Source organism: Triplophysa rosa, unplaced genomic scaffold, assembly GCF_024868665.1.
Source record: "Triplophysa rosa unplaced genomic scaffold, Trosa_1v2 scaffold62_ERROPOS2744091, whole genome shotgun sequence".
NCBI lineage: Eukaryota > Metazoa > Chordata > Actinopteri > Cypriniformes > Nemacheilidae > Triplophysa > Triplophysa rosa.
In genome coordinates, this window is record NW_026634644.1 from 49,515 (window position 1) to 64,800 (window position 15,286).

At 41.6% G+C, this 15,286-nt stretch overlaps 1 protein-coding gene across 1 annotated transcript; it reads right to left on the reverse strand.

Moving 5' to 3' along the window:
- Positions 1–948: 948 nt before the first annotated feature.
- zgc:103559 (Allantoinase, mitochondrial) lies at positions 949–14,108 on the reverse strand. Its single transcript, XM_057328645.1, has 11 exons — positions 13,962–14,108; positions 13,183–13,334; positions 12,938–13,052; positions 4,548–4,694; positions 4,248–4,293; positions 4,070–4,163; positions 3,496–3,682; positions 3,181–3,319; positions 1,320–1,492; positions 1,200–1,232; positions 949–1,095 (listed from the first exon to the last, which is right to left on the reverse strand). The coding sequence occupies exons 1-11, from the start codon at positions 14,106–14,108 to the stop codon at positions 949–951; spliced, it is 1,380 nt and encodes a 459-aa protein (XP_057184628.1).
- Between the last annotated feature and the right edge of the window lie 1,178 nt (positions 14,109–15,286).

Here is a 15,286-nt window from a genome sequence, read left to right on the forward strand (position 1 = left end):
GTGCCACATCCACATTCAGCTCTGGTGTGAGGATTATGGTAAAAGCAAATGTTTTGTAGAAACTTTTGGCGTTTGTACCATCTATTATGGCAACCTCTAACTGCACACGTTAAGCTTGTATACCTTTAGGTTCCATAATAAGATTAACTTGCCAGTCAAACTGCAAATGACTGACTCGTATGACTGCCATTAGCTGTAGCGGCTCACCAGAAGTGTTTTGACAAACAGCTCAAAGATAGCGGAGCTCAGGTTTATGCCAAATAATAAGGTGAATGACTTCGAACATGGCTAAACCCTTTAGAATCAAGGACCAGAACTGACCGTTTCATAATGATGACTTTGCACATATTAAAAACACCACATGGACATATAAACAACATTAAAAACTTGATTTTTACAACAGGGGCACTTTAATACCTTTTCCATTAATTAATTAATAGACACTTAATATCAGAGATAAATTTTATTTACATTAAGCAAGAGAATGTAAACTGTTTTAATATGCACCATACTGGGTTAATTATTAGTTGCTTATCTTGATAGTGATGTAATCAAGTTTTATACTTTCTAAAAGCACATATGATTAGAGATGTATAACTGTCATTCAAAACACTGTACCGTATGTTAACTTAATAAATAATGCTAATATATTGCAATAATTTATAATTGCATTACATAATTCTTAGCAGATCTTGAATGTAATAAAGACAATATAAATGGCCCTAAACCTTTTCATACATATTTATAAATGCAATGAAAGAAATACTGGCCGTTGGCTCTTCATTAACAATGAAAACATGTTTTATTACTACAATTATAAGATAAGATTTTGCACATTAATTGCTTAATGCATTTCATCAAAAATTGCACTTTACAGGCATATCAGTACTGTAACTCTACCTGATAGTGATAGCTAGAGAGATATTAGTAGTAATATGCTTTATTTGCTTACAGAAAGGCATGCGTCTTGTGTTGGATAAGCAGATGCTTCCCCAAAGGCTGGGAACTAAAAGAGCCATGACTGTAAACCACCCTCCCCCGGACTATAGTGCTCTTCACCTCCCCAAGAAGAGAAAGACCAATGTATGGAGTCAGCTAGAAAAAGAGAAACGTAAAAAAATCACTGTTATTTTTACTCACCAACACTAACACCAATGAGTACACACTGAGCCAAATAACTTTAGTTTTGTTTGACTTACTTGGTTTTTGTGATAAATTCGTTCTTCTTTAACCTGGGATATTAAGTGAAACATGGTTTATATGCATGTATAGCTTAAAAAAATACTGTTGATGTATTAGGTGGATAAAATCCATCTTACTGTAAACTCTTTTTCTGGATCCCAAATTACGAAGTCTGCATCATGACCCGGAATGAGACTCCCTTTTTGGTTGTCAAGGCGACAGAGCTGGGCAGGCTCTTTACACAAGAGTCTTACTGCGTCAGAAAGTGAAAAACCTCTTTTAGCAGCTGATGTCCAGAACAAAGATAAACCTGTTGGAAAAACAGTGGGATAACTAGAAATTATTGTAATGGTGGACTTTGACTGTATTTACTGATAACCCTTGGAATAGTTTAACAAGTTGTCCAGACCGGAAGGCAGCAAAACAACGGGTCGGGATGCTTTGCCAAGCTCTTGGTCTTCGTGTTTAAAACATCTTTTACTGGCAGATTTTGTGGCATCACTCCTCTTATCTCAGTGATTTTCTCGTGTTTAGTTTTAAAGTAAGGTTGGTAAATGGCATACAACATTGAGTGCAAACAGACCGACCTCTTTTAAAGATTGTGGACACCTCAATCAGCACCTGACTGTGCGCCAGCACCTGCATGAGCGTTAACGCATGACGTGGCAACTGTAACTAAACTTGATTATAAGGATTAATATGTAGTTTGTCGTAGGAACTCGAAATGGCCTTAAACATTTTCGTTAACTAAACAAATAATGTATTTTTTTGTCTTTAATATAACATTTAACTGCATGTGCTTGGCACATTTCCTTGATTTGGGGCAGTCGTGGCCTAATTGGGGGCCATATCTGACTAATAGGTCACTTTCACTTTACTTCATTTCCTTTCAGTGTTAAAATAGTGGCACGCGTGCCTTAAGGCAGATTTTTACTTATGCGTCAGACCTACGCCGTATGTTTTTTTTATACTTGTGCGTCGTTGTGCACGTCAACAGGCAATGGCCACTAGACGTCAGTGTCTACAGGCGTGTTGCTTGTGTAACCAAGACAAGAGCCAAAGAAGAAGCAGTTCATTCTGTATGCTGTTTGAGAAGCATTTAGCAGTGATAGCAGCAAGTAAACAGTCACTTTTGCAACTTGAGTTGTAAAATACAGAAAAACACAATTTATTTAGATAATTCATTCGGAAATGTGTATTTGACCTGAAGGGAGGGGGTTCAAGCAGACCAATCACAGCTCTTGCGGTCCGCGTCGCATTTACGCGCTGTTACATTTTTAGAGAGGTGTGCGTCAGGCTACGCGCTACACCGTAGGTCTGACGCAGAAGTAAAAATCACACCTTAGGTTGCTGACCCCTGCCCTAGACTGATTAACTTAAAAGGTTTTAAAGAAACTTTGGTAACCCTTTGCACATTTATGCAGATTAATTCTTATTTTTGAGGTTCCAAGATCTTTTTTGGTTAAGGCATTAGGTTTGATCATTTTATCTGACAAATGCATCTTGCTTAATTGTAAACTCTTTTTTTTTATGAAGCACAGGTGCTCTGACCAACACCGATCCGATCTTTTCTCTTTAATTGTGTTCAAGGTTAGTGCACTCAAGACTCCAAACAGATTTAGGAGAGGTCATTAGCTTACTACTTTTTCCACTTAGTTCTGTTTACAAAGTATGTTCAGTAAAGTCATTGGAATTATATGAACTGATTAGCCCTGTGTATAATTAAGCAGACTGTGTGTATCTCTTGTTGTGACCTAGACCAATTTATGCAGAAATCAAATATAAACATCAACTGTATCTCTATGTTAAGTTAGATCACAGTCGGGACTCTGACTTGATCCCTGAGGAATATGTTTCTTTAGAGTAAATCATTAATCTGATTGGTAAACAGTTAGTGGACCAGTGTATCTCCTACAGGACTTTGGTCACCATAAGACACACATGCATTCTTACAATCAATGAGAGTACAAATGTATTGATATTCAAAAGACAGCCTACCAAATTGCAGAGAAGAGATGCCTCCCCATGCCTGTGTAAAATCCCCACTGTCCAAACACTTTAGGTCAGGCGTGCAGGGTGAGTGATCGGACACAACCATGTCTATGTCACCAGATTTTAATGCAGACCACAAGAGCTCCTGACAGAACCATTCAAAAAATGTATTGACATTTATAGGTAACTAGCAGTACAATAAGAATCAGAAAATAAGTTGTAGTGCAAATATTAGCCAAGCTGGACACCATACTCGATGCTCAATTTTGCTGTCAACCTGGTTGAAATCTGTTTCATTGGTTAAAATGCATTTTTGCTGACCTGGTTGCCTGCATTGCGTATGGGGGGGCAGCACTTGAAATGAGTGGCCCCTGCTGGGATGTTCTCAGCAGACAGGTTGAGGTAGTGATGTGTGGTCTCCACAGTTAGGGGAGCTCCTGCCTGTCTAGCTGCCTTAATGAGCTCCAGAGGTTGTGCTGATGACAGATGCACAATGTGGCATCGTACTCTAATGGATAATTAAAAACAGTGTTTCAGTTGACATTTTACCTTTAGAATCTTATGATTGGCTAAAACACCACAGAACCCTAATTATAAATAAGTAGATGCCTCATTTGGTTACTTCAGATATGTCATTAAGTCTTAGAATGTTGTTCTTAGAATACTGTCATTTGGAGCATTTTATCAATACTCAGAATTTAGTTTTGTGCAAAATGACCAAAGTTCTCTGATGTTTATGACAAACAAGATATACAAATTAGAAGGGGCTATTACTGCTTGTTTCACGATGCAACTGTTCCAATCACTTTTCCAATTACTGTATAACATTTGAGAGCATCTAGGTATTCATGTTTTTGGCCGTGAGGTAATTTTAGTAACAGTTTTAGTAACATACTGATACTGAAGGCAGAGTTGAGTGACTGTGTGGATGGCCTCAAGTTCCATAATGTCAGGTCTCGACCTCAGAAAGGTGGAGTATTTACATGGATCTGATTTATAGATGAATAGATAAATGTTAATGATTAAGGTAGTGCGAAAGACATTTAATTGGCTTTTAATGAACAGGATCAGACCTCCTTTCTCAGGGATTAGATGTTGGACTTCTCGCTCTGCATGAAACTAAAATGAGAATAATTTCAGTAGATATAATACGTACACTACTGAGGCAACAACATCGTTAATTGATTTTCCATTAGCAACTGACACAATCTACTACATTCACATACTGTAATTCCAAACGATGTCTTTGGAGCCCTTTCTTTGCTCATATTTTGCATTAAAGCCTATATACCTTTGTTTATACAGTACCTGAACCCCTTTGTTTGTAGCGATAGTTGTTGAAATTACAGAAGGGAATGCATGCGATTGCTCACCAGGAGAACGCTGTCTGTGCCCTGGAGCTGCTTCATAGCTGCATGCAGATCAGCATCACTTACATGAGGAAATTCTTCTACTCCACTGTGAATCAGGAAGCACTTAAACCCAGCCACGCCAGCCTGGACCATAGGCCTCAGCTCCAGCTTAGAAGGAGAAACAGGGAGATGGGTAGGCAATATTTATAGCTTATTGATATTCTGTAGAGTATTTGTATATCGTCGCTGTCGGGCGGAAACCTCCTATGTCCAAATTTGGTCAATTTCATATTTTTTCACAAATCGATGCTATTGGTCAGTCCCCATGTGGGTCTGTTATTTTTACAAATTATTAACCAATCTAAAGTGTTGAAAATAGCTTGAGAGCAAATCTCTTAACTCCATTGGACACTTCAACTGTCTAAGAAGTTTCGTAACTCCACCTCTTCTTCACTCCGTGGGAGCCTCTCGGCATTACATCCTGATTGAATTTTTTTTAGAAAATAACGAGTGAAAATAGTTAGGTTATATACATTTGAGTAGGTCTGTTTTGTTAAAAATCGATAGCTGTAATGCCTGTGAGCCACGAAGGTAAGTTTGCGAGCAGATTCGGCTAATTTCCGCCTATTAGACAGCGTAGTCAGCTCATCGTTTTTTTTTATTACATCACTTATAGTTCTTAAACCTTTAAAATAGAGTTTAGGAAGATGTATGTAACCACAGTCGTTAGCTTTGGTTAACGATTGAAGCCTTTTCTCTTGTCAAGAGGCTCAACGCGACCGCCGACTTTATTTGCGTGCAGATTAATTTCCGCCTGTTTAACGTTTTATTTTGGTATTGCATCACTCATAGCTCTAACGTTTAAAATAGAGTTTAGGAAAATGTATTTAACCACAATCATTAGCTTTCATTAGCTCTTAAGGTCTCGTCTCTTGTCAAAAGGCTCAACGCGACCGCAGACTTTGATGAACACTGCTGGCAGCAGCGACGTCTGTGTCCGTACCATTCTTATCGATGACAGCGTCATCTCGTATCTCCTTGCTCCCAAGTCATAAACCTTGTATCTCCGATTAAACATGGTTTTGGGGAAATGTTGTGTTAATGTTGGTACACAACAATATATGATAGCAATATAAGGTATAATACCAACTTTAACGAAACAATGTTTAATAACTAAAAAAAATGCAGTTTTTTTAATTTCCTGAAAAATAATGGTTTTGGAGATGCGAGGATTGCTCCCGACAGCGATGATATATGATATAATATAGAAATTAAAAAAGCACAAACTAATTTTCAAGTAAAATGTTCAACAATACTTGATGTGTGAAGCTTTCATATAAGTTTAATGTTTATAAAGGGTATAATAAACTGGGGTAAATATACATATCTACTTTGCTAATCTGCTGAGGGTTTTGAGGTAAAGGGATGGGTTGTAATGTCTGTATTGTTTGCTTGTTTTTCTTCTTCTCTGTGTTAAAATCTAATAAAAACATGTTATACAAAAAAAAAAGTTCAACAAAAATAGGTTTGAAGATTTGTAAACAAAAGATCTCTTGTATAACACAATTATTTCTGGTGCTCGGTCTTCTTGAGGAGATCCTGAGGAGAACTGACTTTACATTTACATTACATTTAGCAGATGCTTTTATCCAAAGCGACTTACAAATGAGGTAAACAATGGAAGCAATTGGAACAACATAAGGACAACAAAAAGCATAAGTGCAATAAAACTGGTCTCATATAGCCTACCACAGTATACAAAGCTAAGTTTATTTAGCTTTTGCAGAATGCAAAGCATCACTATTACTATTGTGCATACCTATTATTATTAGTGGTGCTTTTGCAGAATGCAAAGCATCACTATTACCATATTGCAAGCACATTCTTCTTCTTCTTGTTCCACTTTTTTTTGGCGCATAACTCATCCTGCACGGTTTGTCGTAGACCCATGAATGAGGGCTCAAATCGAGCGGCTTATTGAGGAGAGGTGTGCTATGACTTTATAAGCGATCGGGCAGAGGGTTAGTCCATTAAGCTTCAAAGGCACGCCCACAGTAACAAAACATATTATCTTAGCAACCGTATAACAAGACCTATATCTCTGCATCAGAACATTGTAGAGTCATGGGGGTTGGTTTGTTTCACTTGTGGTTTGAAGCATCATCAATTGGCATCTGCCAAGCCACGCCCATAGCAATAAAACAGGTTAGCCTAGCAACCGTTTAGCAAAACCTATATCTCTGAATCAGCACATCGTAGAGAAAGGGAAGTTGGTTTGTTTCACTCATAGCATAGAGCATCATCAATTGGCATCTGCCAAGCCATGCCCATAGAAACCAAACAGGTTTTTTAACAAAATATCTAGCAAACATCTAGCAAACATTTAGCAATACCTATCAGGGCTCTAGAGTGTGACCAATTTGGTCGCACATGCGACCTAATTTCTCAATGGTGCGACTAAAAAAAATCTGAGGTCGCACCGGTGCGACCATCCATTCGAGGGAAAAAAAGTCTCTGCGAAAGTCTCCCTGTGGTTCAACAACAGACACATTAGGCCCATATCGTGGTCTAATCCAATCAGAGATAGTGAAGGGCGGACCCCCCTCTGATTGGCCGTGGTCCAGATATTCCTGTACGTATGTGTACATTTGAAAATGCTGTGCTGCAGTCGGACAGAGAGAGGTGAGTAGCCTAGGCCCGTCAGATAAACAGAGTGGATGTAGCCGCGGATGATGAGAGAAGATGAAAAGAACGATTGACAACTTTTTCGTTAAGAATGTTAAGTTAAGGCCTGATCCGTCCGAAAATCATAACCAGTGCTCTGACACGCTAGACTGCGACTAAATGGTCTCATTTTGAGACAAATTTTCCTTTTCAAAATTTTCAAAGTTTTTCTTAATGGTCGCACCGGTGCGACTGTCAAACTGATGAATATATAATTTTTGCGTATTATAAATTTAATGCGCAGAAATGTTATATTGCGCAAGCTGCGCATTCAGTCACTCATTTTCGTCTCCCCTCCTTCAACCATTCAATTATCTATCAGTGCCCCACCCCCAAATACGTAATTCGCGGGTTACAGGTATGAGGCGAAGGACCGAAAGAGCAGATGAGTGAAGCGCTCAATGTTGCAACTTAAATAAATATGCAGAATACAAGAATTTCCCCTGCTAAGGTACAAAACTTAAATAAATATGCAGAATACAAGAATTTCCCCTGCTAAGGTACAAAACAGCAAAGATAACGAAATGTGTTGCAAGTATTGTATGCATGTGAAGCTAATGCAGGAAACACGTGTTTAAACTTTAAGCACTGAACTATTGTATAAAGATCTCTAACAATACTGCAAAGCATACAAAACGTTATACATCACGCTAAATACTATTTATTTGTGAGTCGCTATTGATAGAAGCCAAACGTGTATCAATGCAGCTTTCATGAAGAATAATCACTAAAAGCCTTCAGGTCTCGGCGGTTGTTTGAGATGCGTGCGCCCAGAGAGTCAGAGCACAAAATACCAAACGGAGTTCTCTTTCACGCCTTCTTACTCTGAAACGGACATATTAACACAAAATAACCTAAAAATTCCCATATTAACAAGAAACCTTGTAAAGGTATTCAGTTTGTTTCGTGACCAAACAGTTGGGAAACAAAACACGTGTTCCAGTATATTGCGCGAGCTCTTAAAGGGCCAGCAGCATAATAAAGATCTCCGTTCATAATGTTCATCAAACAACAAAGGACGGGCCCAAAAACACTCACTGATATTAAAGGAATTGTGTTCTCTCATAGGAGTTGTTCACAACAAATGAAGGAAGAAAGTAGCTTTAAGAAAGCTGTGCTTTAAATATGGTAAAGTGTTGAAAGAGAGTTTACATATACAATAAAAATAATTCAATCATAAACAATGATTTGTATTAAATTCTAATTGATTTATTAATGTATTAAACACAGTTTAATGAAGTTTTAGTGATTCTTTTTTCTTACCTCACCCCACGACTCTGGTGCTATCAAATTAAGGGCTGGTGCCACCAACTGAATAACTTGGTAGCACCAGTGCCACCTCTCTCAAGTGTTAGTCTAGAGCCCTGCTTTCTTGTAGAATTGTGCTTCAAATAAAGAACTTTATGTTGACCAGATTGTTAGTTAATCATTTACAAGTCAATATTGCCTATATGGACAGCGATTTAAAAAAAAAAGTGAACTTGTAAAACTTGTATTTGTGTTAAATGCGATACGGTCAAAAATTTGGGTGCACCTAACTTTTGTTTTAGGCGCACCAGTGCAACCAGTGCAAAAAGTTAGTCTAGAGCCCTGCCTATATCTCTGTCTCAGAACATTGTAGAGACATAGGGGTTGGTTCGTTTCACTCATTGATTTGGGTATCATACTAGCAACATGCATGTTGGCAAACATGCTAATCATGTTATCATTATGCTAGCTACATGTTAATCATGTTAGCAAACATGCTAGCAACACTAATCGTGTTAGCAAACATGCTAATCATGTTAAATTCATGCTAGCAAACATGTTAATCGTGTTAACACAATGTTAGAAACAGGCTAATTATGTTAGCAAAAATGCTAATCGTGTTATCATCATGTTAGCAACATGTTAATCATGTTAGCAAACATGCTAATCGGCTTCTTCGGAACCTACAAGGCATTAAATGCTGAGCGTTATCTCTCTGATATCTCTCTACTGGACTTTCTACGACGCAGAGCAGCGGGCTCGTCCTCTTGTGTGTGACTTCCCCTGGGCGTTTCGGTAGTGGACTACTCTGGCAAATTTCCTTAAAAGAGCTGACATTTCCTATACTGTGCACGTGTCGCCAGGCATGTCTCGCCATTGTAATCTTGGATGCGGCTACCTCATCCTCGAACCTGACGGGCACGATACCTGCATCACTTGCTTGGGCCGGCAGCATGTTGAAGTAGCATTAGTTGATACGGCATGCCCGCACTGCGAGCATATGTCGATCAAGGTGTTGCGGTCACAGTTGGCTGTGTTCTTTCTGGACACAGCCACAACATCGCATGCTTCCCATTCCGGCGAGCGGCGATTGTGATGTGGGGACTCCCATGGACATTAATCCTCGGACTGTCTGTGTCCTGATGCACTCACCAAACCCCTCTCTGATAAGCGGCAGTCAAACGACCCATAGCGGACCCACGCAAGAGTGTGACGAGGATGAGGTTTCCGTCGCAGCATCGGATGGCGACCTCCTCTCATCAGACGTTGAAGACTCCCTGGAGCTCCCGGCTTTGGCCGGTCAAGCCCAGGATGAGGCTGGACCCCGGGCTGCCGCGAGCGGCTTGACTCCTGGTACCTGGATACAGAGCACGTTACCGAGCCACGTTCCACCCCGGTACCTTTTTCCGCGAAGGTGAATCTGGAGTTCACCAAGACCTGAAACGCCCCCTTCACATTAAACGAGCTCCGTCGCCTTGACTTCCCTCGACACCGGGGCAGCTAAGGGATATGTTGACGTACCCCAGGTCGAGCGCGCTGTCACGGTACATCTGTGCCTGCAATGAGAGATGCAGATGAGAGATGCAGAGAATGTACGCTTTCTCGGTGTGGCCATCATGCAAGGTGGGCTGTTTGGCGACACCGTCAAGGATTTCTCTCAACAGTTCTCAGTGGTTAAGAAGCAGACGGAGGCCATCAACTATATCTTGCCCCGCCGCGACCGGCCGCCTTCAGGTCATCGAAGTCCCGGCTGGCATCTGCTCTTCAGCAGCCTCGCTCCTCCCGCCCCTCTGACGCCCCCTCCTCAGGCAGCCCCCCGTGGATGCAGAGCACCGCAGAGGAGAGCACCGACTCCCCGTCAGCAGCCGCCTAAGTAGACTTCTAAGCGGCCCTGACGGGGACAGCCCAGGGAGACCCAGGACATCGGGCACGACTCCAGCCACAATGCCGCTGTTGAGTCACACCCATCTCATGTCGGGCCCTTTTTAGGTGCAGTTCGCCAGACGGCCGCCCAGGTTTCGGGGCATTCTGTTTACTAGGCGAGAATGCTCCCATGCTTCAGGCCGAGGTCGCCACCCTTCTGGCGAAAGGTGCGAACGAGCCCATCCCTCCTGAGTGACCTGCCTCCCACACTAGGAGCCTGTATGCCTACAAGTGGCGCCTTTTCTCGTCCTGGTGTTCTTCCCGCGGAGAAGATCCGCAGAGTTGAGCGATCAGTGTTGTGCTGTCCTTCCTCCTGGAAAGGTTATAGAGCAACCTCTCCCCTTCCACCCTCAAAATGTAGGTCGAAGCCATCGCCGCACATCACACACTTGTTGCCGGTAAGTCTCTCGGACAGCACGAGCTGGTCATCAGATTCCTGAGGGGTGCGAGGAGAATCCTCCCCGTCCGCGCTCCGTACCCTCTTGAGACCTAAACGTGGTCCTCGTGGGCCTTGGAAGGGCCCCGTCTGAGCCCCTAGGAGAAGCCGCTCTACCTCATCTCACGATGAAGACGGCTCTCTTTTTAGCGCTCGCCTCCATCAAGAGTGTCCAATGAGTGCCTAGAAATTGTGCCGGGCTATTCCGACGTGGTTGTGAGACCCCGGCCTGGCTACATGCCCAAAGTTCCCACCACTCCCTTCAGGGACCAGGTGGTGAACTTGCAGGCACTCCCCCCTGGGGAAGACGAGCCAACCCCTGTCGTGTTGTGTCCAGTACACATCCTGGGCCTCTACTTGGACCGCATGCAGAGCTTCAGAAGCTCTGAGCAGCTCTTTGTCTGCTTTGGAGGACAGCTGAAGGGGAGAGCTGTGTCCAAACAGAGATTGGCGCATTGGATAGTGGACGCCATCACTCTGACATACCGGTCCCAAGATCTCCCATGCCCAATGACGGTGAGAGCTCACTCCATCCGGGGTGTAGCCTCCTCGTGGGCACTGGCTCAGGGCACCTCTCTGGCAGACATCTGCAGAGCTGCGGGTTGGGTTACGACCAACACTTTTGCAAGATTCTACAACCTTCATGTAGAGCCGGTGTCTGCCCGCGTCTTGCACGGTACCGACAGGTAAGACCGGCGGCCGCATGGGTATACGCCTGTGAAGCGCCTTCTCTCCTTCATCAGGCGAATCAGTGCGCTATATCAGCTTCCCTACTTCCCCCACCGGGCGAAGTATAAGCATCCCATCCATCACTAAGCACTTTTTTAGTTTCCCAGGCGGACGGAGTGGCCCGTAAACCAAGCCCATTTAAGGTAGAGTTATCCCTCACGAAGTGAAACCCTATATCAGAGCTAGTACTCCACACATAATGACTCCCCCCTTGGGTCATCCCGTCTGACGTTTCCTCACTCTTGGTTCCCCTGTTGGTGAACCTGTGACCTCCCCTCGGTGGACTCCACCACTTCTGTGCATCCCTGGTTGGGGCCCAGCACTACTACTCCCATAAGATCTCCCCACTGGTGAGACCGTGTAGGTGTTCCACGTATAACCTCCCTATGGCAGGATGTGTTCTCCGTGGCGAGGGTGTATTGCTTCCCTGTGTTCCCCTAGTCACTGCAGTGGATGGCGAAGTGTTGTGACATGAAGGACATAATGTCTCGTTCCCTCCATCAGGGTACAGTCATAACCGAGACATTCCCTTTCATACTTATTAGTGGTGCTTTTGCATAGCATGAATTTATCATGAAGCAATCAAGCCACCTCCATAGCAACCATTTACAGCAAACTTGCAACCGATCCCATGGACTCCCATTAGAAAAGGCCCAGATGGATATATTTGCAGCACAGTGTCATAAAGACAAGAGGGTGGATTTGGCATTTTTGACTATGCAACCAATCAGTATCCCAGGATCTTCATGAAGCTATGAGGCCACGCCCATAGCAACAAAACAGATTAATTTAGCAACCATTTAACTAGACATATATTTCTGCATCAGAACATCGTAGAGACATGGGTGTGGCTTCGTTTCACTTGTGGCTCGAAGCATCATCTATTGGCATCTGCTAAGCCACGCCCATAGCAACCAAATATATTTGTTTAGCAACCGTTTAGCCAGACCTATATCTCTTCATCAGAACATCGTAGAGACATGGTGGTTGGTTCGTTTCACTCGTGGCGTGGAGTATCAAGCTAGCAACATGTTAATCGTGCTAGCAAACATGATAGTCTATCTATCTTTTATAACTTAAAACCTTCTGACTTAAATTTACTTCAAACTTTCAAGTCAGGCTTTCTCCAGCCAGCATAAAGTTTGTTCACTAACTTTTACCTCATCTAGTTTTAACTTGCTTGCTTGTGTAGTTTACTTGTTATTTATTTTCCTTGTTATCAGACAATCTGCAGCGCTCTATACTTTGCGGACAACTTCCGGAGGTTATGTTTGGGCCAAAAAAGCGTGCATGCGAAGTAACGTTTGTTTATGTTGTTGCTGGTGAAGCTGTCTACAGTTTGTTGTAGTACCTGGTTGCCAGGGATGACCCCTCCCCAGAATGCTGTGTCTACAAAACATTTTCCAGTAGCTGCATAAAGCTTTTCTTGAAAATTTCCAACAGTTGTAGTTGGTGGGATGCTGTTTCTAAGTAAAGTGGAATATAATAAACATGTCAGTTTTATATGATTCCAACCAAAATGTTTTCAGATTAAACTAAATGTTTCTTATTATCATAGACAAGATATCAGCTATAAAATATATTAAGTTTACTTACAGAGGCATATCTACAATAGTGGTCACCCCCCCAGCAGCTGCTGCTTGTGTGGCGGTCCAGTACCCTTCCCAGCTGGTGCGACCAGGCTCATTAACATGAACATGACAGTCCACTAAACCTGGCATAACCAGACTGTTCCCCATATCCAATACCTGTTATACATATACTGTTCTGTCAGTGCATGAATGAGAACATTTTGGAATATAATTTGAAAAAAGAATCTGTAAAGGGTAATCTGAAAAGATAACATGACTCAAAATATTGCATATGCCAAGGTATAACCAAAAAACAACTTTATCGCAGCTCAAAAATCGTTAGTATCACATTCACAACAATTTGTAATAAGGACTAGACTAACACCTGACTGTATCTTATTTGATAGAATTTATTAAGAAGATTCTGAATTTTGTTTTAATATAGGTTAGATCAGAGCTACTGTAGTTGTCACACTTTTCAGTTTCCATAAATTTAGCTTCTTCATAAACATATATCTCAGTGAATTGTCTGTTGAACATTTCCACCGTTATTGCCCCAAAAGGAAATACAGTTTTTTAATATATAAATAATGATGGGGCATGTTGTCACGCCATATAAGATAAGTTGTTACAATGAACCTGTCAATAAACATTTTTAGAACAACATTTTTACATAACTTTTTTATATTAAAGTTTTATTAATCGAAAGAACATTGCTTATGTTTGGTTTCTCCCCACATTCTGCAGTACCTGTTGTCTCCAGCAGGATGACGTGTATGTCTCATTCTCACAGTTTTCTCTCACCTCTCCAGCTGTGTTCATTGAAGCTGCTGAATCAGGAAGTATGCTATGAATCTTTCCTTCTTTAATAATGATAAATGCCGGTTGAATTCCCTTTCCATACAAAACCCTCTGGCTCCGCAGAGCACTGACAACTGATCCAGGCTCCATTTCTGCACCTGCAGTATTTTATGCGGTCTATACCAGCTTGCATGTTTTACTGGCTATATTAGCAAATCTAACTCTGGGGTCAAGGTACCTTCGACCACTGGCCTTTATGCAAGTTTCATTAGGGAGATAAACGTTTTTTGACCTCTCTTGTTTATTACACGTTAAACATACTAGACTGTAAATAAAAGGAATAACTTGCCTACAGTACAATAATATGCCCTCATAGTTACACCGTTAAAAACTTGGGTCACTTTTTTTTCCTGGTGAAATGAGCTGCCAGCCTTCACCCAACTGGGTGTGACCAAAAACCTTTATTATTGCCTCTTTTATGCTTTTTTATTCACATCCAGCTTCACTACTATTTTGTTAACACAAACTCTTTGAGGGAACAATTGCCTTAAACCAGGGGTGGGCAAACTTTTTACCCCGAGGGCCACATAAAGTTTTTGAATCCTTGTTAAGGGCTGCATATTATTTGCACATAGGGATGTAACGGTATTGTAAATATCGAAGTATCGAGATAGCAAATCTGGTTGATATTATCGTGGTCGCATGACGATAGATCTTCCAGGCAAAGTGTAGTTTTTTCAGCCGAATGGAGCGAGTTCAGGGTAGCGGGAACTACAATTCCCATCAACCCATGCGTGCCCATCATCCTCTGCGCTCTGCTGCCGCCCGCTACAGATCAAGTTGAGCGAAAATGGCGGATGTATGGGATTCCTTTTGTGCCAATAAAAATGAACGCAAACTTTTAAAAAACGAACAAAAATATACAATGAGAAAGAAAATAAACACTTTGATAATGAAAACAATCAACTCAATTGCAAGAATGTCACATGATTTTCAAATAAACTGCTATTTTTCTTAACAATTTTCTAAGTTTCGTTTTTGTAAATAATAGTTTTGAATTCGCTGCTAGGTTTTTCATTTGCGCTTTCCGAGTTTTCGTTTACGCGTCTCAATTTTTCGTTCGCCTTTCTGGCACAAATCTCACGTGTGGGGGGGATTTATGGCCACTTTACTCTCATTGGTTAGTGAGATTTGGATTGACAGCTTCCTGACCAGGAAGTCGAAACTGAAGACAGTGCAGCGGATTAGAGAGCAATCTGCTTGCGGTTTTCTGTATAGTATTGTTTTAGTGTTTGTACTTAAATTACTTTCTTATTTTGTTAGTATAT

Coding starts and splice junctions, on each gene's coding strand:
- zgc:103559 (XM_057328645.1), bottom strand. CDS start 14,108: ATGGAGCCTGGATCAGTTGTCAGTGCTCTGCGGAGCCAGAGGGTTTTG. Junction 13,053..13,182: donor ACTATTGTAGATATGCCTCT/GTAAGTAAACTT, acceptor CACTTTACTTAG/AAACAGCATCCCACCAACTA. Junction 4,294..4,547: donor GCACAGACAGCGTTCTCCTG/GTGAGCAATCGC, acceptor TTCTCATTTTAG/TTTCATGCAGAGCGAGAAGT.